At 38.7% G+C, this 26096-nt stretch overlaps 1 protein-coding gene and 2 non-coding genes across 3 annotated transcripts; 2 read left to right on the top strand and 1 right to left on the bottom strand.

Moving 5' to 3' along the window:
* Positions 1-6833: 6833 nt before the first annotated feature.
* Positions 6834-6940, bottom strand: LOC146918767 (small nucleolar RNA R71). Its single transcript, XR_015017194.1, has one exon. It is a non-coding gene; the product is annotated as a small nucleolar RNA R71 (small nucleolar RNA).
* Positions 6941-14802: 7862 nt separating this feature from the next.
* LOC146918766 (small nucleolar RNA R71) lies at positions 14803-14909 on the top strand. Its single transcript, XR_015017197.1, has one exon. It is a non-coding gene; the product is annotated as a small nucleolar RNA R71 (small nucleolar RNA).
* Positions 14910-16461: 1552 nt separating this feature from the next.
* LOC146918765 (uncharacterized) lies at positions 16462-21289 on the top strand. Its single transcript, XM_085720377.1, has 2 exons — positions 16462-16806; positions 19498-21289. The coding sequence occupies exon 2, from the start codon at positions 19545-19547 to the stop codon at positions 21033-21035; it is 1491 nt and encodes a 496-aa protein (XP_085576503.1). The 5' UTR covers positions 16462-16806; positions 19498-19544; the 3' UTR covers positions 21036-21289.
* The last annotated feature ends 4807 nt before the right edge of the window (positions 21290-26096 follow it).

Raw genomic sequence — 26096 nt, 5'->3', positions numbered from 1 at the left:
TCCTTAGGTGGTCTAATAATCCTTGAAGGTTTTATGAACGTTAACCTAATATCACTAACAAACGATTATCCATTCCTAGACTAACCATGTTTATTAGAACAATTCAATTAGGTCTAAGTCGAAAGCTATGGTCAGTAGTCATTCGATCTCACAAAATCATGTTTATATTTGATCAGGATATAAAAAGCAGTAAGAACAATTGAATTGAATAAAGACTAGAATTTCATTAATAAACAATAGAGTTTCACAGCAACATATGATCAATTTGGGTTACATAGGTTCATCTCCGACCTAATCTCTAAGAGATTTAGCTACTCATAATTGAGTTTACAAATAGCATAATCAATGAAAGAATTAAAACATACATAAACTGGGTTAGAGATGATGAAATCCTCTCCGCTGCAGCCTTCTGGGTGTTAAAATCGCACTTTCGTTCTCCAAAATCGTAACTCTTGGTCTTTAGGTCGAGTGCTGTATTTATAGAGTTTTGGGCCTGAAACAACAAAATCGCGCCACGCCTGATATATGGCGCGCCGCGATTTCCCTCAGACAGGGAGATGTGCAAATTTTAGTTCAAAATCGCAGCAAGGCTTGGAAAGTGGCGTGGCGCGATTTGCTTCAGACAGTCTTCAATTTTTCAGATTTTTGCACTCCAGAACAGTATAAATTGCACGTGAACTCTATCAAAATGTCACAATAAGTCCTAAAAATTACGTAATGACAGCATGTCATCACAACCCCAAACTTAAACCATTCCTTGTCCTCAAGGAATTTGCTTGCAACAGTGACAAACGACAGTAAAATAACAGTTACCTGACAAAACGATAGTACCCAAAAGTTCATTCTCCTTCTAGCTAAAGATGAGCTAGTTTGACTTGTTCGCATCCACCAATTCACAACTCCTCGCATCAAATTGAAACAGGGTTCTACCAGTCGACATGCAGGTCTACATATTACCATACGCTTGAAAAGTTTCTAAACATTAATCAAAGTCAATATCATTACACACTTTTGAGGTCTTTAGGGTTATAACGGGGCTTAGGTGAAAGGTGGGATATATTTGGATAAGTAGGCTACACAAAATTTGAGTTAGGCATTCCTACGGAAGTTAAAGCACAAAATTCAATCTTTCAATCATTCACCTTGTGGAATAACAATCAATGCAAAGGTACTAGAGAATATTTTTAACATTTAGGGATAATCGAGTTTGAAGTTACTCGGATTTTCAATGTTTTGTCCCTTTTTCATCATTCAATTTCTTTTTTTTTTTTGATACACCATTTTTGTGTGTATTTTGCATGACAATTTCATATTTCTTTCATTTTTTGTTCTCTTATTCTCTAGTACCCCCACCCCAAACTTAGTTGGTTGCAAATTCCAATAGCAACCCTAAACTTAATCTTTAGCAACATTCTACAATGCCTTAACTCAGAAAATACATTAAGGGACAAGTCCTAAAAGTCTCTAGGCTTGTAATGTAGTTTGTCACCGAACAAAAAGTTCTAATCCTACCGGCTAACAATTGGTTAAGAAAGGATAAATTCAACAAATTAAAACAGGGTAGGCTTCAAAAAGGCTCACAGGACCAAACACTTTTGCCTCAGTGTGTAATTAACAAAGACCAATCAATAATAGAGAAACAATGCAAGTTCTAGAAATGTAGATGCATGGAAAACTAATCTAAATATAAGTAAATTGAAAAACAAAATTTGGCAATGAACCTTATGGCTGAGATTTCTGGGAGTATGTGACTACCTAGCAACGCCGTACACTTCGCCTTTGAATCAAGTCACCCCTCCTTAAGAACTTTTGGAGTACCGTTTCATCAAACAACTGTTACTAAACTGGAATAGGTCACATGAAACAAAACAAATTCATTAATTAAACAAGTGCAGGAGCAATTACAATAGGGAAATAAGTTCAATGGACTTCGACATAAAAAGAAAATAAAGAAAATACATCAAAAGAAAAATAAGCGAAAATAAAATACAAAGCAGGAAATGCTAATCCATAGTAGATCAGCCCATGTTCACATCATCATCCGGGTGTCCAGCCCCCGGTGTGCTTAATCCCTCAAAGATGCCATCCCCTTGATCTTGCTTGGTGGCATTGAAATCGTCAGTGATTTCCCTCCTCAGTTTCTCAACCCAACACTCCTCCGACGGTTGAACATTCAGCAATGCATTAAGGGCTTCAGGGCTGAAATCAATGATCTTGCCCCAAACAAAAGATTGAAAGGGTGTATCGGACACCCTTGCATTTGCAAAGAATTAGACGATCACCGTTTTGTTGTTCGCTTCATCGATCATCTCATTCAACTTCGTTCACCCTCTCCTTCGTAACTCAGCCTCAAAGAACGGATAATTCACAAGCTTTGTGAATTCAAACTTCCTCTCCCCTATGACTTCGAAACTCTTCATAGATTGATGGAACTCTTGGGCTTGGTCATTGATGAAATGGATGGCGTTTTCGGGTGGTTCGGATGCGGTACGAGGGCGTTTGGATTTGGTTGTGGATGGCTTGGGGTTGGTGGCTTTCTTTGAGCGGGTGTTTCTTTGGTTGGAGGCCATTTGTTGTTTAGGAACATGGTGAAAGGGAAGTTTTGTGAAGTTTGGGAAATTTTGTGAAAGTTTGGTGAAGGATAATGGATTGGATGATGATTGGTGTGATGATTTTGTGATTTTGTGGTGTTTAGGAAGTGGTAAAGATGATGGAAATTGTAAGAAATTCGTGATTGGGAGTCTAGAGAAAATTTGGCAGAGTAACAGTAGGAATTGGAATGAGGAAAATTGTGCAAAGGTTGGGTTTTTATAGGCTGAGAGCCAAAATCGCGGCACGCCAAAGAATAGGTGCGGCGCGATTTTGGTGGTAACGGGCAATAACGGCTACTTTTTGGTGGGTTTGCAACGGTTGGATGGGAATTAGTGGGGGAGTAACGGTCAGATGGTTAGGGGAAGGTAACGGTTAGTTTTTATTTTTGAAAAACCACCCAAAATCGCGCCACGCCTTAGTATAGGCTTTCCGCGATTTTGGAGAAACAGGGGGAGTGTTTTTGCAACCTTTGAAATCGCGTTGCGGCCCTTTATAGGCGCGACGCGATTTTGCTTGTCTCAGGCTAAAGATTTGATTTCTTTGGAAAAAAATGCCTGAGTTCTTTTAATCTGAAAAACTTTTGAGGAGAGAATCATGCAAGACATCAGTACCTTGCATGATTTTCTTGGCAAGAGGTATATTTTGAACAAATTTTTAAACTTTCCTGCCTTGTATTAAAAGAAAAGAAAAATATTTTTGTGTTTTTGTTTTTTTTTTTGAAAGCAATAAAATCATACCTGAAATTTAAATAGTGGGTTGCCTCCCACTCAGCGCTTCTTTACCGTCACTAGCTTGACTGATGACTATCCCTAAGGATCAGTTGATGTGGCTCCCTCTTCATTGTTTGGGAGTCCTCCTTTACGGTACCGTTTCAGCTTTTGTTCCTTACCCTTGAAAGTTCCTTGTGCACCAGACTTCCTTAGGTCCACAGCTTCATCAACAGGCTTGTTTCTTGCCAACCCTTCGTCACAGTACCTCCTAATTCTTTCTAAAGTATCAGAGAGAGTTGAAAGCATACACCATTGAAAAGCAGCCGGCCCATTACGCATCCCGCAGGGAATCCTCTTATAAGCCAACTTACCACCTGGACCAGTGGTAGTAGTCTTTATTTCATTGTTACCAGTTGTCAATCCCCTATACTTGTTGTCACGGATGTCTCCTGATGATTGTTGTTGCATCTGTTCTTTGCTTACTTCCAGTTGCTTAACACCCTCTATCATTCCAACATCTTCAATCACTTCTTGTCTGTCTATAGATTCCACACTTTCCACCTCCGTAGATCGAATAGGTTGAGATTCAAGGGATTTATCTTCGTCTGTTTCTTCCACAACGTCAATCCGGTAACACTTGGGATTCTCATCTTGGTGCTTCATTGCCTCAAAGATATTGAAGACTACCTGCTCCTTATGGAACCTCAACATTAGCTCTCCACATTCAACATCAATCAAAGCACGACCAGTTGCAAGGAAAGGTCTTCCTAGAATGAGTGGCATGTCTTCATCTTCAGCCATATCTAAGACCACAAAATCTGCTGGGAACACCAAGTCATTAACCTTGACTAGCACATCTTCAAGCACACCGAAAGGATAAGAGATTGACCGATCAGCTAAAGTAATGGTCATTCTTGTTGGTTTTGGTTCCCCACACTTAAGCTTCTTCATCATTGAAAGAGGCATCAGATTTATACTTGCTCCCAAGTCACATAAAGCTCTTCCAATGTCTACCGGTCCAATTGAACAAGGGATAGTAAAAGCACCAGGATCCTTCAGCTTAGGTGGCAGCTTCTTTTGAAGAATAGCACTACAATTCTCAGAAAGTGCTATGTTCTCATCATCCTTAGGCTTCCTTCGTTTAGTCAACAGGTCTTTCATGAACTTAGCATACAACGGCATTTGATCAAGAGCTTCACCGAAAGGAATATTCACCTGAAGTTGTGAGAAAAGTTGCATGAACTTCTTGAATTGGCCTTCATCCTTTTCTTTCTTCTTTGAAAGGTGAGGGTATGGAAGCTTCACATATGATGGAATAATTTGTGGTTTGTCTCCATCCTTCAATATTTGACTCTTCGTCTTCCTCAAGATTGAATCTTCATCAATTAATTTCTCACTTTTTTCTCCCTCTATTTTTTTCTTCCTTTCGTTTTCAACTACTCCATGATCATTTTCTTTTTCAACTACACCCTCATCATTTTTTTCAACTACATCATTCTCCTCCACCTCAACTACTTCATCAACCTTCTTTGGAGCTTTTGGAACTAAAGGTGTCAAAACCTTTTTGCTCCTCAATTCAATAGCATTACAAGACTCATTCTTAGGGTTATCTTTAGTGTTACCTGAGAATCCACCTTTACTTTGTTCAGCCAATTGCTTAGCTAATTGCCCCAGTTGAGTTTCAAGCAATGATGACATTCTGTCATTACGTAATATTAGGGACTTATTGTGACATTTTGATAGAGTTCTTATGCAATTTCTACTGTTCTGGAGTGCAAAAAGCTTAAATGTTGAAGTCTGTTCGAAGGAAATCGTGCCACGCCAATTTCAAGCCGTGCTGCGATTTTTGAAGCAAAAATACACACTTCCTGTAAAGAGGAAATCGCGGCACGCCAATTAACAAGGCGCGGCGCGATTTTGATGGGTCAGGCCCATGACTTCTATAAATACTGCACTCAAGCTGAAGAACAAGGGTTACGATTTTGGAGAGGAAAGTGCGATTTTCAGACATCAGAGACGGCTAGAAGGGCGATTTCTTCAACCTTTTACCAATTCATGTATGTTTTAATTATTTCATTGATTATGCTATTTGTAAACTCAATTATGAGTAGCTAAATCTCTTAGAGATTAGATCCGAGATGAATCTTTGTAACCCTAATTGACACATGTTGCTGTGAAACTCTATTTTGTTTATGAATTCAATTCTAGTTTATTCAATTCAATTGTTCTTAATGCTTTTTATATCTTGATCACATATAACTTGATTTTGTGAGAACGAATGACCACTGACCATGGCTTTCGACTTAGACCTAATTGAATTGTTCTAATAAACAGGGTTAGTCTAGGAATAGATAATCGTTTGTTAGTGATAATAGGTTAACGTTCGGTAAAACCTTCAAGAATTAATAGACCACCTAAGGAATTAGGGGCTGTAGTTTAAGAAGAGAGTCCTAACTCAAGGGATTGATTAGGGCTATTTTGTTAATCATCGTAAACTAGAAGAGGGTTCATAATAAATAGGTGCAGTAGACCAATTAGGGGAACTTAGAGGATTCGACGGATCTGATCTCATCTTTCTCTCTTATTTTCTTAATCAAATCTTTATTCTCTTTTATTTGATTTCATAAAATCAAACCAAATCTTCTGCCTAGTGGCAAACTAAAAATAAACTTTACACATCCTAATTATATAACGAAATTGAATTATTGAAGTTAAAAACAGTCCTCGTGGGATCGATATTTTTACTACTTCGATAGTATTTGGTGCACTTGTCAAACGCCTATCAAGTTTTTGGCGCCGTTGCCGGGGACTGTTGAATTATTTCAACAAGGCAATTACGTTATAATTTAGGGTTTTTGCAATTTACTTTTCTGTTTTTAATTTTATTTTTCTGTTTTCATATTCACTTGATTACTTTGCGTTGTGCAGTGCTACTAAGGTATTTTGCTGTTTATGCGAGGTAAACAGAGCTCAGACGACTTAGAGTACGATCCAGAAATTGAAAGGACTGCTAGAGCACTTCGGAAAGCTGTCCGATCGCAAAGGTTAGCTCAGTCCGTTCCACCGGGTGTTCGAGAACAAATACCGGAACAACTCTCAAGTGAATCTGAAACAGTCTCTTCTCCTAAATCTGCAACTATGGAAGGAGAAGGAGTTGTACCACCGAGACCTAAGCTAGGAGACTACGGGTTAGCCACTCATCGCGGTCAACTGACCCACACTTTTCAACCAGCTAACCCCGTAGCCTTCGACATCAAGACAACTGTCCTCAACGGTTTGAGGGACAAGCAATTCGATGGGACTGAAGCTATGAGTCCTCATGAACACTTGAGCCGCTTTGCTGAAACCTGCGAGTTTTGTGTGCAACCTGCCACCGTGACTGAAGCACAAAAGAAGCTAAGGCTATTTCCTTTCACCTTGACGGGAAGAGCAAAAGATTGGTTGCTAACAATACCGAACGGGACTGTCCAAACATGGGAAGAGTTAGAGCTGAAGTTCTTGGAGAAATACTTCCCTATGTCTAAGTATTGGGACAAGAAGATGGAGATCTCTAACTTCAAGCAAGGAGAAGGTGAATCATTGTATGATGCTTGGGAGCGATTCAATTTGCTTCTCAAGAGATGCCCTAATCATGAGTTCACCGAGAAGCAATACCTCCAAATCTTCACTGAGGGGGTAACACCAAACACTCGAATGTTCTTAGATGCTTCCGCGGGAGGTAGTCTCAAGAGCAAAACTGATCATGAAGTTCAAGCTCTAATTGAAAACATGGCTGGCAATGAGTATCGTGATCAAGCTAAAAAGAAAGAAAGAGGAGTGTTTGGGGTGAGTGAACAAACTGCTATCCTTGCTAACCAAGCAGCTATGAATAAACAAATCGAAGCTCTAACTAAGGAGTTTCAAGGCTTCACTTTGGCTCAAAAGCAACAACAAGTGGCTGCAATCAAATGTGACTTATGTGGTGAAGAACACCCCAACGGTGAATGTGTTCCGGAAGGATCAAATGAAGAAGCTAACTTCATGGGAGGTTATCAAAGGCAGAATCAATACTACAATTCAGGCATCAACAAGCATCCCAATCTGAGCTACTCAAATAACAATGCTTTGAACTCTCAGATGCTCACTCCTCCCCAACAACAACAAAGGAAGCCATCAGCTCTTGAGGAAACTATGATGAATTTCATGAAGATGACTCAAGGCAACTTTGAAGAGATGAAGAAGAGTCAAGAAGCTGAAAGAAAGAACAATGAAGCTTCTAGGAAGATGCTTGAAACTCAACTGGGGCAATTGGCTAAGCAGTTGGCTGAACAAAACAAAGGCGGATTCTCAGGTAACACTAAAGATAACCCTAAGAATGAGTCTTGTAATGCTATTGAATTGAGGAGCAAAAAGGTTTTGACACCTTTAGTTCCAAAAGCTCCAAAGAAAGTTGATAAAGTAGTTGAGGTAGAGGAGAATGATGTAGTTGAAAAAAATGATGAGGGTGTAGTTGAAAAAGAAAATGATCATGGAGTAGTTGAAAACGAAAGGAAGAAAAAAATAGAGGGAGAAAAAAGTGAGAAGTTAATTGATGAAGATTCAATCTTGAGGAAGTCGAAGAGTCAAATTTTGAAAGATGGAGACAAACCACAGGTTATTCCATCATATGTGAAGCTTCCATACCCTCACCTTTCGAAGAAGAAAGAAAAGGATGAAGGCCAATTCAAGAAGTTCATGCAACTTTTCTCACAACTTCAGGTGAATATTCCTTTTGGTGAAGCTCTTGATCAAATGCCGTTGTATGCTAAGTTCATGAAAGACTTGTTGACTAAACGAAAGAAGCCTAAGGATGATGAGAACATTGCACTTTCTGAGAATTGTAGTGCTATTCTTCAAAAGAAGCTACCACCTAAGCTGAAGGATCCTGGTGCTTTTACTATCCCTTGTTCAATTGGACCGGTAGACATTGGTAGAGCTTTATGTGATTTGGGAGCAAGTATAAATCTGATGCCACTCTCAATGATGAAGAAGCTTAAGTGTGGGGAACCAAAACCAACAAGAATGACCATTACTTTAGCTGATCGGTCGATCTCTTATCCCTTCGGTATACTTGAAGATGTACTAGTCAAGGTTAATGACTTGGTGTTTCCAGCGGATTTTGTGATCTTAGATATGGCTGAAGATGAGGATATGCCACTCATTCTAGGAAGACCTTTCCTTGCAACTGGCCGTGCTTTGATTGACATTGAGAAAGGAGAGCTAATGTTGAGATTTCATAAGGAGCAAGTAGTGTTTAATATATTTGAGGCCATGAAGCACAAAGATGAAAATCCCAAGTGTTACCGGATTGACATTGTTGAAGAAATAGTTAAAGATGACTCTTGTGAACATCAACCAACACACCCTCTTGAACGTGCAATTGTGAATTCTATAGCAAAAGGTGAAGATGATGAAGATCTTGAAGTAAGTGATTGTGTGAAGCAACTAGCAGCAAGCAAGCAAGAGTTGGGTCCGGTAAAAATAGAAGAATTAATGGGTAAGCACTCTATGGATGCTCCTATTTTGAGTGGAGAAGGAGAGAAAAATCCAGAATTAAAAGAACTCCCTTCTCACTTGAAATATGTTTTTCTCACTAAGGATGCCTCTAAACCAGTAATCATCAGCAATACCTTGACACCTTTGGAAGAAGAAAAATTAATGAGGGTGTTAAGAGACAATCAAGGAGCTTTGGGGTGGAACATTTCTGATTTGAAGGGTATTAGTCCAGCTTATTGCATGCATAAAATACACATGGAGGCTGAATACAAACCGGTAGTTCAACCTCAAAGGAGACTTAACCCAACAATGAAGGAAGTGGTGAAGAAAGAGGTGCTGAAGTTACTAGATGCAGGTATGATCTACCCTATCTCAGATAGCTCATGGGTGAGTCCAGTTCATGTGGTACCCAAGAAAGGAGGAATGACGGTGGTAGCAAATGAAAAAAATGAATTGATACCTACCCGCACCGTCACTGGTTGGAGAATGTGTATAGACTACCGGAGGTTGAATACCGCAACAAGAAAGGACCACTTTCCATTACCATTCATGGATCAAATGATTGAGAGATTAGCTGGCCAAGCCTTTTATTGCTTCTTGGATGGGTATTCGGGGTATAATCAAATTGCAGTGGCTCCGGAAGATCAAGAAAAGACTTCCTTCACTTGTCCATTTGGAGTGTTTGCTTATCGAAGGATGCCCTTTGGGCTGTGTAATGCGCCGGCAACCTTTCAAAGGTGCATGCTTTCCATCTTCTCTGATATGATAGAGAAGAACATTGAGGTATTTATGGACGACTTTTCTGTTTTTGGTAAGTCTTTTGATCAATGCTTGTTCCATTTAAATGCTGTACTTAAAAGATGCACCGAAACTAACCTTGTTTTGAATTGGGAAAAATGTCATTTTATGGTAACTGAAGGTATAGTTTTGGGGCATAAAATAAGTGCTAAAGGCATTGAGGTAGACCAAGCCAAGATAGAGGTTATAGAGAAACTTCCTCCACCCATCAATGTTAAAGGAGTGAGGAGTTTCTTGGGGCATGCCGGTTTCTATCGGCGGTTCATAAAAGACTTTTCTAAAATTTCCAAACCCCTCTGTAACCTCTTAGTCAAAGAAAATGAGTTTAATTTTGATTCTGAATGTCTAAATGCTTTTTCTTTGATTAAAAACAAGTTGGTGACTGCACCAATAATCATTGCACCCGATTGGAATTTACCTTTTGAACTTATGTGTGATGCAAGTGATTATGCTGTTGGTGCAGTCCTAGGCCAACGCAAGAACAAATTTTTTCATGCAATTTACTATGCAAGCAAGGTTTTAAATGAAAATCAAGTTAACTATTCCACAACTGAAAAGGAGTTGCTTGCGGTAATCTTTGCATTGGAAAAATTTCGTTCTTATCTAATAGGCTCCAAAGTCATTGTTTTTATAGATCATGCAGCTCTCAAATATCTCTTAACTAAAGGGGATTCAAAGCCTCGACTGTTGAGGTGGATCCTATTATTGCAAGAATTTGATCTTGAAATTCGTGACAAGAAGGGAGTCGAGAACGTGGTAGCTGACCACCTCTCAAGGCTGGAGAATGATGAGGTAACAAAGAAGGAGAAGGCCATCAAGGCCGAGTTCCCTGATGAACAGCTGTTTGCTATTGGAGAAAGACCTTGGTTTGCTGACATGGCAAACTTTAAGGCCGGCAACATAGTTCCTGATGATCTAACCTACCCTCAGAGGAAAAAGTTCTTCAAAGATGCAAATCACTACTTGTGGGATGACCCATATCTGTTTAAGGTAGGTACTGACGGTTTGATTAGACGTTGTGTTGCAGGTGAGGAAGCACATAGTATCATGTGGCACTGCCATAGCTCAGCTTATGGAGGCCACCACAGTGGAGAAAGAACAGCTGCAAAAATTTTGCAAAGTGGATTCTGGTGGCCCACCCTTTTCAAAGATTGCCACGACTTTGTCACAAGATGTGACAGATGCCAAAGGACAGGTAACATATCAAAGAGGAATGAAATGCCCCTAAAAGGAATCATTGAAGTTGAACCATTTGATTGTTGGGGTATTGATTTTATGGGACCATTCCCTTCCTCTTACTCTTATCTCCATATTCTAGTCTGTGTTGATTATGTCACAAAGTGGGTTGAAGCGATACCATGTGTTGCTAATGATGCCAAAACGGTTGTCAACTTCCTTCAAAAGAATATTTTCACTAGGTTTGGAACCCCTAGAGTATTGATCAGTGATGGGGGGAAGCATTTTTGCAATAATTTTCTTGAAAATGTGCTCAAAAAGTATAACATTAAGCACAAAGTTGCAACTCCCTATCACCCACAAACTAGTGGTCAAGCAGAGGTTTCAAACCGACAGCTGAAACAGATTCTGGAGAAGACAGTTGCGTCAAATAGGAAAGATTGGTCCAGGAAATTAGATGACGCACTGTGGGCATATAGGACAGCCTTTAAGACCCATCTTGGGTTCTCACCCTATCAGTTAGTATATGGGAAGGCATGTCATCTTCCAGTCGAGCTAGAACATAAAGCTTATTGGGCCATTAAGGCCTTAAATTTTGATCAAGTAGCCGCTGGTAAGAAAAGAATTTTGAAACTTAATGAACTTGAGGAGATGAGGCTTAGAGCGTATGAAAATGCGCTCATCTATAAAGCCAGGACAAAAAGGTATCATGACAAAAACTTAGTGCCTAGGGATATTAACTGTGGACAGCTAGTTTTGTTGTATAACTCCAGGTTGAAGCTGTTTCCTGGGAAGCTCAAATCAAAATGGTCTGGACCATTCTTGGTCAAAAGTGTGTCACCATATGGAGCTGTTGAACTAGTGACACCTGAAGGAGATCGAAGTTTCAAAGTAAATGGACAAAGAGTTAAACCATACCTAGGTGGTGACCTACCAAAAGGAAGGGTGGCACTCATTCTGAAGGACCTCTGAGAATCCTTAGCAGTCAAGCTAGTGACGATAAAGAAGCGCTGGGTGGGAGGCAACCCACTACATGTTATTTTCAGTAATTTTTCTTTTGGTGTATTTTCTTTTTATTTTCTTTTTAATGTCGAAGTCCATTGAACTTATTTCCCTATTGTAATTGCTCCTGCACTTGTTTATTATTAATGAATTTGTTTTGTTTCATGTGATCTATTCCAGTTTAGTAACAGTTGTTTGATGAAACGGTATTCCAAAAGTTCTAAAGGAGGGGTGACTTGATTCAAAGGCGAAGTGTACGGCGTTGCTAGGTAGTCACATACTCCCAGAAATCTCAGCCATAAGGTTCATTGCCAAATCTTGTTTTTCAATTTACTTATATTTAGATTAGTTTTCCATGCAACTACATTTCTAGAACTTGCATTGTTTCTCTATTATTGATTGGTCTTTGTCAATTACACACTGAGGCAAAAGTGCTTGGTCCTGTGAGCCTTTTTGAAGCCTACCCTGTTTTAATTTGTTAAATTTATCCTTTCTTAACCAATTGTTAGCCGGTAGGATTAGAACTTTTTGTTCGGTGACAAACTACATTACAAGCCTAGAGACTTTTAGGACTTGTCCCTTAATGTATTTTCTGAGTTAAGGCATTGTAGAATGTTGCTAAAGATTAAGTTTGGGGTTGCTATTGGAATTTGCAACCAACTAAGTTTGGGGTGGGGGTACTAGAGAATTAGAGAACAAAAATGAAATTGACATGCAAAATACACACAAAAATGGTGTATCAAAAAAAAAAAAAAAAAAGAAATTGAATGATGAAAAGGGACAAAACATCTAAAATCCGAGTAACTTCAAACTCGAGTGTCCCTAAATGTTAAAAATGTTCTCTAGTACCTTTGCAGTGATTGTATTTCCACAAGGTGAATGAATGAAGGAATGAATTTTGTGCTTTAACTTCCGTAGGAATGCCTAACTCAAATTTTTTTGTAGCCTACTTATCCAAATATATCCCACCTTTCACCTAAGCCCCGTTATAACCCTAAAGACCTCAAAAGTGTGTAATGATATTGACTTTGATTGGTATTTAGAAACTTTTCAAGCGTATGGTAATATGTAGACCTGCATGTCGACTGGTAGAACCCTGTTTCAATTTGATGCGAGGAGTTGTGAATTGGTGGATGCGAACAAGTCAAACTAGCTCATCTTTAGCTAGAAGGAGAATGAACTTTTGGGTACTATCGTTTTGTCAGGTAACTGTTATTTTACTGTCGTTTGTCACTGTTGCAAGCAAATTCCTTGAGGACAAGGAATGGTTTAAGTTTGGGGTTGTGATGACATTCTGTCATTACGTAATATTAGGGACTTATTGTGACATTTTGATAGAGTTATTATGCAATTTCTACTGTTCTGGAGTGCAAAAAGCTTAAATGTTGAAGTCTGTTCGAAGGAAATCGCGCCACGCCAATTTCAAGCCGTGCTGCGATTTTTGAAGCAAAAATACACACTTCCTGTAAAGAGGAAATCGCGGCACGCCAATTAACAAGGCGCGGCGCGATTTTGATGGGTCAGGCCCATGACTTCTATAAATACTGCACTCAAGCTGAAGAACAAGGGTTACGATTTTGGAGAGGAAAGTGCGATTTTGAGACATCAGAGACGGCTAGAAGGGCGATTTCTTCAACCTTTTACCAATTCATGTATGTTTTAATTATTTCATTGATTATGCTATTTGTAAACTCAATTATGAGTAGCTAAATCTCTTAGAGATTAGATCCGAGATGAATCTTTGTAACCCTAATTGACACATGTTGCTGTGAAACTCTATTTTGTTTATGAATTCAATTCTAGTTTATTCAATTCAATTGTTCTTAATGCTTTTTATATCTTGATCACATATAACTTGATTTTGTGAGAACGAATGACCACTGACCATGGCTTTCGACTTAGACCTAATTGAATTGTTCTAATAAACAGGGTTAGTCTAGGAATAGATAATCGTTTGTTAGTGATAATAGGTTAACGTTCGGTAAAACCTTCAAGAATTAATAGACCACCTAAGGAATTAGGGGCTGTAGTTTAAGAAGAGAGTCCTAACTCAAGGGATTGATTAGGGCTATTTTGTTAATCATCGTAAACTAGAAGAGGGTTCATAATAAATAGGTGCAGTAGACCAATTAGGGGAACTTAGAGGATTCGACGGATCTGATCTCATCTTTCTCTCTTATTTTCTTAATCAAATCTTTATTCTCTTTTATTTGATTTCATAAAATCAAACCAAATCTTCTGCCTAGTGGCAAACTAAAAATAAACTTTACACATCCTAATTATATAACGAAATTGAATTATTGAAGTTAAAAACAGTCCTCGTGGGATCGATATTTTTACTACTTCGATAGTATTTGGTGCACTTGCCAAACGCCTATCAAGCAACTTCCTAGAAGCTTCATTGTTCTTTCTTTCAGCTTCTTGACTCTTCTTCATCTCTTCAAAGTTGCCTTGAGTCATCTTCATGAAGTTCATCATAGTTTCCTCAAGAGCTGATGGCTTCCTTTGTTGTTGTTGAGGAGGAGTGAGCATCTGAGAGTTCAAAGCATTGTTATTTGAGTAGCTTAGATTGGGATGCTTGTTGATGCCTGAATTGTAGTATTGATTTTGCCTTTGATAACCTCCCATGAAGTTAGCTTCTTCATTTGATCCTTCTGGAACACATTCACCGTTGGGATGTTCTTCACCACATAAGTCACACTTGATTGCAGCTACTTGTTGTTGCTTATGAGCCAAAGTGAAGCCTTGAAACTCCTTAGTTAGAGCTTCGATTTGTTTGTTCATAGCTGCTTGGTTAGCAAGGATAGCAGTTTGTTCACTCACCCCAAACACTCCTCTTTCCTTCTTCTTAGCTTCAGCACGATACTCATTTCCAGCCATGTTTTCTATCAAAGCTTGGACTTCATGATCAGTTTTGCTCTTGAGACTACCTCCCGCGGAAGCATCTAAAAACATTCGAGTGTTTGGTGTTACCCCCTCAGTGAAGATTTGGAGGTATTGCTTCTCGGTGAACTCATGATTAGGGCATCTCTTAAGAAGTAAATTGAATCGCTCCCAAGCATCATACAATGATTCACCTTCTCCTTGCTTGAAGTTAGAGATCTCCATCTTCTTGTCCCAATACTTAGACATAGGGAAATATTTCTCCAAAAACTTCAGCTCTAACTCTTCCCATGCTTGGACAGTCCCGTTTGGAATTGTTAGCAACCAATCTTTTGCTCTTCCCGTCAAGGTGAAAGGAAATAGCCTTAGCTTCTTTTGTGCTTCAGTCACGGTGGCAGGTTGCACACAAAACTCGCAGGTTTCAGCAAAACGGCTCAAGTGTCATTGAGGACTCATGGCTTCAGTCCCATCGAATTGCTTGTCCCTCAAACCGTTGAGGACAGTTGTCTTGATGTCGAAAGCAACGGGGTTAGCTGGTTGAAAAGTGTGGGTCAGTTGACCGCGATGAGTGGCTAACCCGTAGTCTCCTAGCTTAGGTCTTGGTGGTACAACTCCTTCTCCTTCCATAGTGTCATACCCCAAATTTTGACCACTTGGCTTTGTTTTTACCTATTTTTGTTCGTATTTTAAAACGGCTCAATTTCTCCTCTTTTCGCTTTAACCAGTTAAAATCTTTCTCAGTCGATTAATCATTCAAAGTCTTTATCTTGCAAGTAAAATTTTGTCCGCACTTTATCTAGTCGAAATTGCTTTATTTGTCTTGTCAGGCATTTTAAATTTTCTTTACGCGCTCTTTTTAATATTCAGTGTCTTTTATTATTTCCGTCAAAGCTTTTAATTAAATTCCCTTGTGGTCCGCTTTAAAAGAGTTTTGTTCGCATTTTAAAAATACCGCGTTCTTCTAGCAATTTCAGTCAAAATTCCGGTAGAAAAATATTTTAAAGGGATAATTTTATTTACTTTTATTTGTTTACCGCGTCTTAATTATTTTTCTTCCTTTATTATTAATTGTTTTCATTTATTTATTTATTTAATTAATTATTTGGTTTTATTAATCTCTCTTTTAGCTTTATTCTTTTGGTCCAGCTGTTGTCCATTAGTATTTGTTCTAATCCATTTATCCATGTGTCCTTTGGCTATTGGTCCTCTTTTAAGACTTTGTGTCCAAGTTTCTTACAAGCCACCTGTCCCAAGCATAGGGTCCCTCTGTGAGGGCATTCCAGACTTTTTTCACTACACCTCAACCCTAATTGGTCCACTATATATGGTGCTGCCAATCATTGGCAGAGGGGGCTAGCACTGACTTCCATACAAACACTTTGAATTTGCGGCAGCCTAAAAAATATAGATCAAAGGGGTTTGGATCCTCTCCAGTCACATGAGAGTCCAGTGAAATCTTGTCCACTAAAAATTAATGTATGTGGGAATTTTCAATGTTGAAAATAAGAGAGAGAAGACAATTAATGGTGCAGATTGTGTCACTGGAGAAGACTGGAGAAATTTTCACAGGAGGAAATCCATTCCCAGATCAAAGCTCTCTTTCTCTCAAATTTCTCAAGAACACATCAACACATTCACCATTTTTTTTTAACCGAACAAAACAATAAACATTCATCATCAACAATCATCACTCATTTTCTTAGATCCAACACTGTAATGTAACCACAAAATCCAGTAGTACAATCCACAACAAGCAATTCTCGGCTAACACCATATCAACAACAAGTCTCAAAATCACAAAAGCTACAAACAATCACAACAACTTTTGAATCCAAACCATTACAAGTTCAAAGTCGAGTCAAAGAACAAGGAAGGAGAAAGGAATCATGAATCTGAAGTAAGAAAGCAGAAGTAAGAACTGAACTGTAAGCTTGCAAATATAACCGGATCGGACTCAGTAAAGGAATAATCGAAGCTGTCCAAAGAAGGTGACTGTTTGTTCGAAACAAAAGCGGTCGAGATCGAAAGTGGAGAAGAAGAAACAGATTCGGAGTTTTCCAATCCAAACTGAGACACGCTGAATCGAAGTATTCCGACGACTAATCTCCTGGTCTTAACAGATCTAAAAGAGGTAACGATCCTATTCTCTTCGTTGTTGTTCTTATGCAAAAATTTTGTATCTTCAAAGTTAGATCTAGGCTTCTTCGTTTGCTTATCTTTGAGAACTAAGTATGCATTTGAGTAGAGGACTAAAAAGATATGATAATATGTGTCTATTTTTGAAGAAGGAGTATTTTGAAAACTCCGGCGCGGTGGTGCACCACCGGCCACCGTACCGGAAAACTGAACTTCACCGGAGAAGAAGCTCTCTGCTGCACTGGTTTTGTTTTGAAAGAGAGGAGAGCCTGTTGTTTTAACGTGAAAGCTGTCAAAATGTTTTTCACTTCAAACCAAACTTTTTTATACTTCCCCCATATTTGTTTAACTGTCAAACCACAACCCATGGATCCTGGACTGATCCAAACCCAAGCCCAAACTGCTTTTTCATAACAATTTTATTAGTGCATATACTTTTAAAATCTCAGTTTTACTCACTGTACCCCCCTCCTTGTAGTTGTTATCTCGTAAATCTTTCTTTGAAGACTCATGCATTTTTAAGAAAAACTCATATAATGTTTTAATGATGCAGCATGCATTTGTGATGACTTAGTTTGCATAACATGCGTGTTTTAAGACTTCCTTTCGTGCATCTTTGAATTTTTTAGTAACTTACGTGTTATTTGGTGATTTGTTTCAGTACATGATATTTTTAAGTCTTTTGATTTAAGATCTAATATTTTGTTATATCGTGTTTTGCATCATCTCTAATATAATCTCATGCATTTTTGCTCCTTCGTTTTGGTTTAAATTTCAAAATCTTTTTTCATGCATAGCTCATTCTTGCTTTATTTAGTATATGTGTTTATTGCATTTTTGTGTTCTTATATCTTTTCTTTTATCATTAATCATTAATGCTTTATTATTCTTAATTTGTTTAAGCCCCATGATATTTAGTGTGTATAATTAGGGAAATGATGTAATTTATTTTGGGCTTTGCATCTAGGAAAGGTATGTAATAGCGTAGTAATTGCACACACCGACACAAGCACCGACACTACACCATTTTATTTGTTGCTTTATGCTTGCTTTATTTTTCACGTTATTACGTTAGCTTTCCGTTAGTTAGAAAAATCATTTTCACCTCAAAAATCAAATGAGCAAAAGTCAAATCATTTTCTTAATAAACCTTGGATCCAAATCCAAGTGATTTTCCCTTTATTTTCTTAATCAAATCCCTAATTGAACTTTAATTAAACTTAGACTAAATTTCTCAAATAAAATGAAACAACCTCACTTCTATTTTCTTTCTAGAGCCTTGAGGCCCCTCAATCCCCTTCTTAAAACCATTTTCAAAATCAAATTAAAATCAACCTAACCCACAAAAAATCTTTTTTTGAGAGTGAACTACGGTGGTTTTGATCCCTTTTAAGGGTACGTAGGCAGAGGCTTTATTCCTTTCAAATCAATCAAATAAAAATAACCAAAACTCCAACTTCTTCTCCCTCCATTCTTTCACTTCAACTTTAAACAATAAATTTTCAAATAAAAATAAAGTTAGAAAGAGGTTCTCACGGAGTACCGTGAACGACGCGGGTGCCTAACACCTTCCCGAATCGTAACCGACCCCCGGATCCAAAAAAGGGTTTTTCAATCTCTTTTTCCCTTCCCAAGAATAAAACCGAGCAAGTCCGGTAGATTGAAGGTTCAAGTCCAATCAATGGCTTGACACCCGAAAATCTTGGTCTACAAAAATGGCGAATTCACTGGGGATCCTACGCGGGTTAAGCCCACCTTTCTTTCTTTATTTCTTATGTTTCATCATTTGTATATACTTTGTAAATACGAGAGTGGTGAGATAAGCTCTGTACCCGGGCTTGAGTGAACTTAAGATAGGATCGGGTATAATCATAGTATCCATGCCAAGAGTACTCTTCGGCATTGGTACATGTGATAACCCACTCAATGGAGGGACCTTGGAGGTATACCGTTGTTGTCGCGAGTACTCGCGTATGGCATGATACTTTCAAGGGACCGTCGAAGTTGAGAACTTTTAGTCACCTTTAACCCATCTTGGCCTTTTAGGACGTAGTGCGGTGGCTAGTTGAGAGTACTCTCGTATTGGTCGTCACGCGATACTACACTCAAACGAGACTAACCGATGAATATTGTTGGAACGAGAGTACTCTCGTCGCCTAACAAATATTCGGACGTGGTTGAAAACTTTGGGAACCTTGGTAGAACCTTTGTTACATGTGCAAATGGAAACCATAGTTCTTACCAAATAGCGTTATTGTCCTTAAGCTCCAACATTGTATATCTTAAACTTCATCATGTATTCCTTGCATAATCATGCATACATGCATTCATCCATAAACCTTTTTTGCATCAAAAATATTGAAGGATTTAGACAAGTTTTTTTGTAAATATCAAAGGAATGAACCTTGTAAGAATGAACACCAAGCAATACAACTTCAAAAATCTTACCTAAGCTTTTGCTTTTGTTAAGAACTTCTTCTTTGGTTTCGTTCTTACCTTTTGAAAAGAAAACCGCTTGCAATATCTTTACAATTTTCAAATGAAACCATGTTCCTCTACGATGTTTACAAATTAGCTTCAATAAGTCCTTCAAAAAAATTCACATTTTTTGCATAAACATATCATGCATCATCTTTGCATTCATAGTTTCTAGTCCGTGTCTCACATTGTATCTTCTCAATAAAAGGTCAATCCATCAGTCTACTCGCATCTACAACACTCGAGCAAATCAGAATGCATCATCTTGAACAAGAGAACCACAAGCTTCGTGAAGAGGTGACAACCCTCCGGGCCGAAAATGAGATTTTGAGGAACTTAGTATCTTTAATGACGGTTGCACAGAGTCAGCCATTATCCTTTCCTGTTGTCAGCACTCAAGCTCAGACGGTTGCTTCCACAACCCCGATTTCAACAGTGTTTGCTAGTACTCCTCAACATGCAATGCTGGAAGGTTATCTCTGGAGTACACCTTTAAGTTCTGGTGAAGTGTTCCATCCTGGTGTCTCTAAGGTTCAAAATCCTCTTGTGCAACAGACAAAGCCTATCTCTCAATCGGGCCCTTCGTTCCCTCAAGCTACTATGACCTACTCATCACCTTTGGTTCATACTACTCAGCAGGGCCCTGGGCCAACCTATCACTCAGGAAATGTGGTTGCATACGACCGGATAACTGAACTGGAAGAAAAGTTTGACAGAATACAGTTGGAATTGAAAGCTCTTCGTGGGAAAGAACTGTTTGGGAAAAATGCTTATGATCTTTGCTTGGTTCCCAATGTCGTGATACCACCCAAATTCAAGGTCCCTGATTTTGAGAAATACAAAGGGAACATTTGCCCTGAGCTTCATTTGGTAATGTACGTGAGAAAGATGTCTGCTCAAGTAGGCAATGATGAGCTCCTTATCCACTGTTTCCAAGATAGTTTGACTGGTGCCGCACTGATATGGTATATGAGTCTGAGCAAGGATGATATCAAAACTTTCAGTGATTTGTGTGAGGCTTTCGTTCAGCGGTATAATTACAACTTGCACTTGGCCCCAGACAGAAAGGAATTGCAGGCCATGACTCAGAATGATAATGAATCCTTCAAAGCTTATGCCCAACGTTGGAGAGATTTCGCTGAACAAGTCCGTCCACGTCTAGAAGAGAAAGAGTTGACTGAGATTTTTCTGGAAACTCTGGATCCATTCTATTTTGAACATATGCTTGCAAGTGCATCTGGCAATTTCACGAATATGATGGCCGCAGGCATGCGTATTGAAGATTGGGTCCGAAAAGGACATTTGATCAAAGAAGTTGTTCCCACTAATGGTTCAGAAGAGGAAGACCATGAAATGAGTGTGGCAGAAAGTCAACCTCAACAACAGTATCTGGCTTATCACCCTGTTGCCGCTGTTATGTCTGTCACAAATGCTCTGCAAAGTTCGGGTTATCAACCCCAGTTTCAGCAACATCAACAACAGCCTCGACAACGGATTTCAAGGAAACGGATTGAACCTATTCCCATGACGTATGCAGAGTTGTTTCCAAAGTTGCTTGAAAGGAATTTGGTCTATCCCAAGGCACCTCTGCCAATGCCAGCAAAGTTGTCAGCCCAGCATAGGCCCGACCTCTTTTGTGCTTTCCATCAAGGGGCACCAGGTCATGATATTGAGCATTGTTGTGCATTGCAGAAGGTAGTTCAGAAGTTGATCCAGAAAAATCTCATACCTTTTGAAGAGTTTTGAATCTGAAGGTGCAAGTTAATCCGTTATCGGATCTTGGAACTGATGTTGGTACATGGAATGTTTGGCTGCATTTGGGTCTTTGTTGATGTTTATTTCTACTACTTATCTGTTTAATTAATATGTTTGCTTGTTGCTTTATGTTTTCAAAAAAAAAAAAAAAATCCTTTCGTCCCACCCGAGACGGAAGTGAACTTGTTTAGGGCTTTTTGCTTTATGTATTGTCATCATTAATTAAAAGGTCGCTTTGATCCCGACTTTGTTTTTATTTTGTGCTTTTTCTGGAAAAATGGTAATACAAAAAAACCAAAAAAAAAAATTCTTTTTCTTTAAATCATTTCCACATGTATGCATAATCAAAATGTTTATATCAATAATCAAATCATGCATTAATAAACCAGTTGAACACTTGGACCATGTGCTCTTTCTCGACTTTGAGTTCCTAGTATCTGAGGTTGAAGAGGAGGATGATGAAGAAGTTTTCAATGAGATTTCTCGCCCACTGGGGCATCTTGGCCATCGAAACTGCAAATATCAAGAAAGATCGTCCTGAAGAGGACTTTCATACACAAAGACTGGCATGAGATGCTTCCATCTGCCATGCAGGGATATTAAACTTCAAGTGCACACTTTAACAGGGGCAACCCCCCACCATCCCTCAGTATACAATTTAAAGGCAAGGCTTCATATGGAGGTCAAAGTCCCGGCAACGGAAGTTCCAATGAGAGCTAAACTTGATTGAATTCAAAAGTGTTATTGTCGTGTGCCATAGACAGTTATATCAAGTATTCGACAAAGAAGGCTCGTCCCCGTGAATGTCAAGAAAGTGACCTTGTGCTTCAAAGTTATATGATTACAGGGGCAATGAATGCCTAATTACAAAAGATAGTGACAAACTTGTTTGTCCTTTGAGTATCGATCCAGTCAAGAAATACTTTGTAAAAAAAAAAAACGTCTCGATGGACTGAAAACCCGAAAGGGCGGTCCATGCAAAAGTTAGAGACATGTAAAAAAAAAAGTGAAAAAATGAAAAGCTCGATAAGTCGCAAACCTGAAAAAGCGGCTTAGGCAAAAAAGAAAAGCGTCTCGATGGACTGAAAACCCGAAAGGGCGGTCCATGCAAAAGTTAGAGACAAAAAAAAAAAAAAAGGAATGTTTATCCTGATAGGTTGAAACCCGCAAGGGCGACCTATTCAAAAGTTAAGGATTATGACAAAGTAACTGCATCTGGTCGGACATGACTCACTTGGGGCATTTCAGCCGTCAAAAGATCTCCGACTTATGGCAAGGTAACTGCATCAAATTAGATATGATTCATCTGGGGCATTTTCAACTGTCAAAAGACCTTCGACATGAAGCATCTGCAAATCAAAGACTCGAAACAGTGGAATTCAAAGTTGTTAGAGAGCATAGCGGTTATCGTGTTCAATGTACCTTTTCCAATATAATTACCATTTTCCAAACTTTTTAAAATCTTTGGAACCACGCCTTTGGCAGGTCACCACTCCTTTACATCTAATTTGAGTCTGTGCCCATTTATTTGGAACTCTTATTTATTCTGTTTGCATAATTTTCTTCTATTTCTGATGTGAATACTTAAAGCAAAAAAAAAAAAAAAATTTAAAACCTTTTAATGTCTTTTGAAAAGCATAAACAACAGGTACATCTTCTTTGAACTTATAAGTAGTAGAAACATACATCAACATTCGTCTCAAGGACAGTTAAACTCTGCAAGATAGTTATGACCAAGTGTGCGATGACCTCTGTCAAAAAAAAAAAAGAGAGAAAAAGAAAAGAATACAAAAAAAAAAAGCTCGCTAAGTTGAAAACCCGAAAGGGCGGCTTAGGCAAAAATGAGCGTCCCGGTGGATTGAAAACCCGAAAGGGCGATCCAGGCAAAAATTAGGGGCATACAAAATATATATATATATATATACTCCCGGTGGATTGAAAACCTGAAAGGGCGATCCAGGCAAAAGTTAGGGACTTAAAAAAAAAAATACAAAAAATGAATAAAAGACAGAGGTATCACAGTTCAAGTGGGCCAAATGGAAAGAATGCACTTGGTGCTGGCTTACGAGTGGCAACTTTTGCCAGAATGGTTGATTGATGAGTTTTATCCCGAAAAATGGCGACTTTTGCCGGTGATTTGATGAATGGCGACTCCTGCCTATGGTTTAATTGACGGTGTCTCCCATCTGTGGCTTGATTGATGTATTTTATCCCCTAGAAATGGCGACTTCTGCCAAATTGTTGATTGATGAGCTGTTTCCCCAAGAGGATTGATTATCGGGCTTTCTCCCCTCAAGTGGTTTGATTATGGGGCATTCTGTCTCCAAGCGGTTTGATTATGGGGCATTCTCCCTTCAGTGGTGTGGTTATGGGTTGTTCCCCCCACCAGTGGTCTGAGTATGAGCTTTACCCTGACAGTGTTTAACTCATCTCCAGTAATGTTATCCCCAATGAAGATTGCCGAGTGTTTGTACTGCGGTGTCAGTCTATCTCTCATCTTACCTATCCTCTTTTGTTTCATCAAGTTCACCTGTCATATACAGTCACACAATCATGTACTCATACATTCATTCATACATATATTCATGCATATAAACATTCATGCACATATTGCATGCATACAAATATCATTTATACATGATTGCATTTATCGCCTCGTTTTTTATTTCAACTGTATCTCATAAAAACGTCTACCCCAGTGTGTCTGGTCCAGAGATGTCATTCACTGTAAACCCGGTGGATTCCGGCGAACTCTTACCAAGCCCGGTGGATTCCGACAAACTTATCAAAAGCCGAGTGGATTCTCGCAAAACTCTTATGAAGCCGAGTGTATTCTCGCAAACCTTTCATCAAAAGCCGAGTGGATTCTCGCAAACCTTTCATCAAAAGCCGAGTAGATTCTCGCAAATGTTTACAAAGCCGAGTGGATTCTCGCAAACCTTTCATCAAAAGCCGAGTGTATTCTCGCAAACCTTTCATCAAAAGCCGAGTGGATTCTCGCAAACCTTTCATCACAAGCCGAGTGGATTCTCGCGAACCCTTCATCAAAAGCCGAGTGGATTCTCGCAAATATTTCGTCAAAAGCCGAGTGGATTCTCGCAAACCTTTCCTCCAAAGCCGAGTGGATTCTCGCAAACGTTTATTTTGCTTCAAATGGTCAGTCCCAAACCGCGGACAGCTTGTGTTTACCTGTCATTCCCTTAATATGTCGTCCCCAGCTTATGTTCAAGAGGCGTCACTAATCCAATACATAAAAAGGTCATCCTCAAGGTGTTTAATTCATAAATGTCACCAATCAATTTGTGTTCAAATGGTAGATCCCATCCAGTAATCTCTTTATCAATACTAACCAATATAGACAAGCTTTATCTTCTGTACTTTCATCCTTACCACGGGCTGTTGGTAATGGACAAGCTTTACTTTCCGTCTTAAGCTTTATTTTCCGTCTCAAGCTTTACTTTCCGTTTGAGCTTTATCTTCAGTCCGAACTTTATCTCCCGTCTGAGCTTTATCTTCAGTTCAAGCTTTATCTTCCGCATTGTCATCGTTTACCATGGGCTGTTGGTAATTGATAAGCTTTACTTTCCATCTCAAGCTTTACTCTCCGTCATAAGCTTTATTTTCCGTCTTGAGCTTTATTTTCCGTCTCAAGCTTTATCTTCCGTCTGAGCTTTATCTTCAGTCCAACCTTTATCTTCCGTCTGAGCTTTATGTGTTCAAGCTTTATCTTCTGTATGTTCGTCTTTACCACGGCAGTTAGTAATAGACAGGCTTTATCTCCCCAGTGATGCTTATCAAGTTTGTTCCCCAGTCAGTTTATTTCCGTCGTCTTTGCATTCATACTCGCATCGCATGCATTCATATCATTGTATTCATCGCATTCTCAGCTTTTCAACTGGTCAAAATTCGGTGTACTTAGTATTTAAGTCTCTTCGACCCATCGATTTAAAAGTCTTCTTTCAAATCTTCGTGACGAAGAAACTTAAATAGGGGCATCTGTCATACCCCAAATTTTGACCACTTGGCTTTGTTTTTACCTATTTTTGTTCGTATTTTAAAACGGCTCAATTTCTCCTCTTTTCGCTTTAACCAGTTAAAATCTTTCTCAGTCGATTAATCATTCAAAGTCTTTATCTTGCAAGTAAAATTTTGTCCGCACTTTATCTAGTCGAAATTGCTTTATTTGTCTTGTCAGGCATTTTAAATTTTCTTTACGCGCTCTTTTTAATATTCAGTGTCTTTTATTATTTCCGTCAAAGCTTTTAATTAAATTCCCTTGTGGTCCGCTTTAAAAGAGTTTTGTTCGCATTTTAAAAATACCGCGTTCTTCTAGCAATTTCAGTCAAAATTCCGGTAGAAAAATATTTTAAAGGGATAATTTTATTTACTTTTATTTGTTTACCGCGTCTTAATTATTTTTCTTCCTTTATTATTAATTGTTTTCATTTATTTATTTATTTAATTAATTATTTGGTTTTATTAATCTCTCTTTTAGCTTTATTCTTTTGGTCCAGCTGTTGTCCATTAGTATTTGTTCTAATCCATTTATCCATGTGTCCTTTGGCTATTGGTCCTCTTTTAAGACTTTGTGTCCAAGTTTCTTACAAGCCACCTGTCCCAAGCATAGGGTCCCTCTGTGAGGGCATTCCAGACTTTTTTCACTACACCTCAACCCTAATTGGTCCACTATATATGGTGCTGCCAATCATTGGCAGAGGGGGCTAGCACTGACTTCCATACAAACACTTTGAATTTGCGGCAGCCTAAAAAATATAGATCAAAGGGGTTTGGATCCTCTCCAGTCACATGAGAGTCCAGTGAAATCTTGTCCACTAAAAATTAATGTATGTGGGAATTTTCAATGTTGAAAATAAGAGAGAGAAGACAATTAATGGTGCAGATTGTGTCACTGGAGAAGACTGGAGAAATTTTCACAGGAGGAAATCCATTCCCAGATCAAAGCTCTCTTTCTCTCAAATTTCTCAAGAACACATCAACACATTCACCATTTTTTTTTAACCGAACAAAACAATAAACATTCATCATCAACAA

Source organism: Medicago sativa, chromosome 6, assembly GCF_051527215.1.
Source record: "Medicago sativa cultivar Bolivia chromosome 6, Bolivia_mono, whole genome shotgun sequence".
In the NCBI taxonomy this organism is placed as follows: Eukaryota; Viridiplantae; Streptophyta; class Magnoliopsida; order Fabales; family Fabaceae; genus Medicago; species Medicago sativa.
Note: the sequence above shows the minus strand (reverse complement) of the source record. Positions and strands in the feature narration are given on the sequence as shown.

Bases quoted from the DNA above. Each gene is read 5' to 3' on its own strand.
- LOC146918765 (XM_085720377.1), top strand. From the start codon at position 19,545: ATGCATCATCTTGAACAAGAGAACCACAAGCTTCGTGAAGAGGTGACA.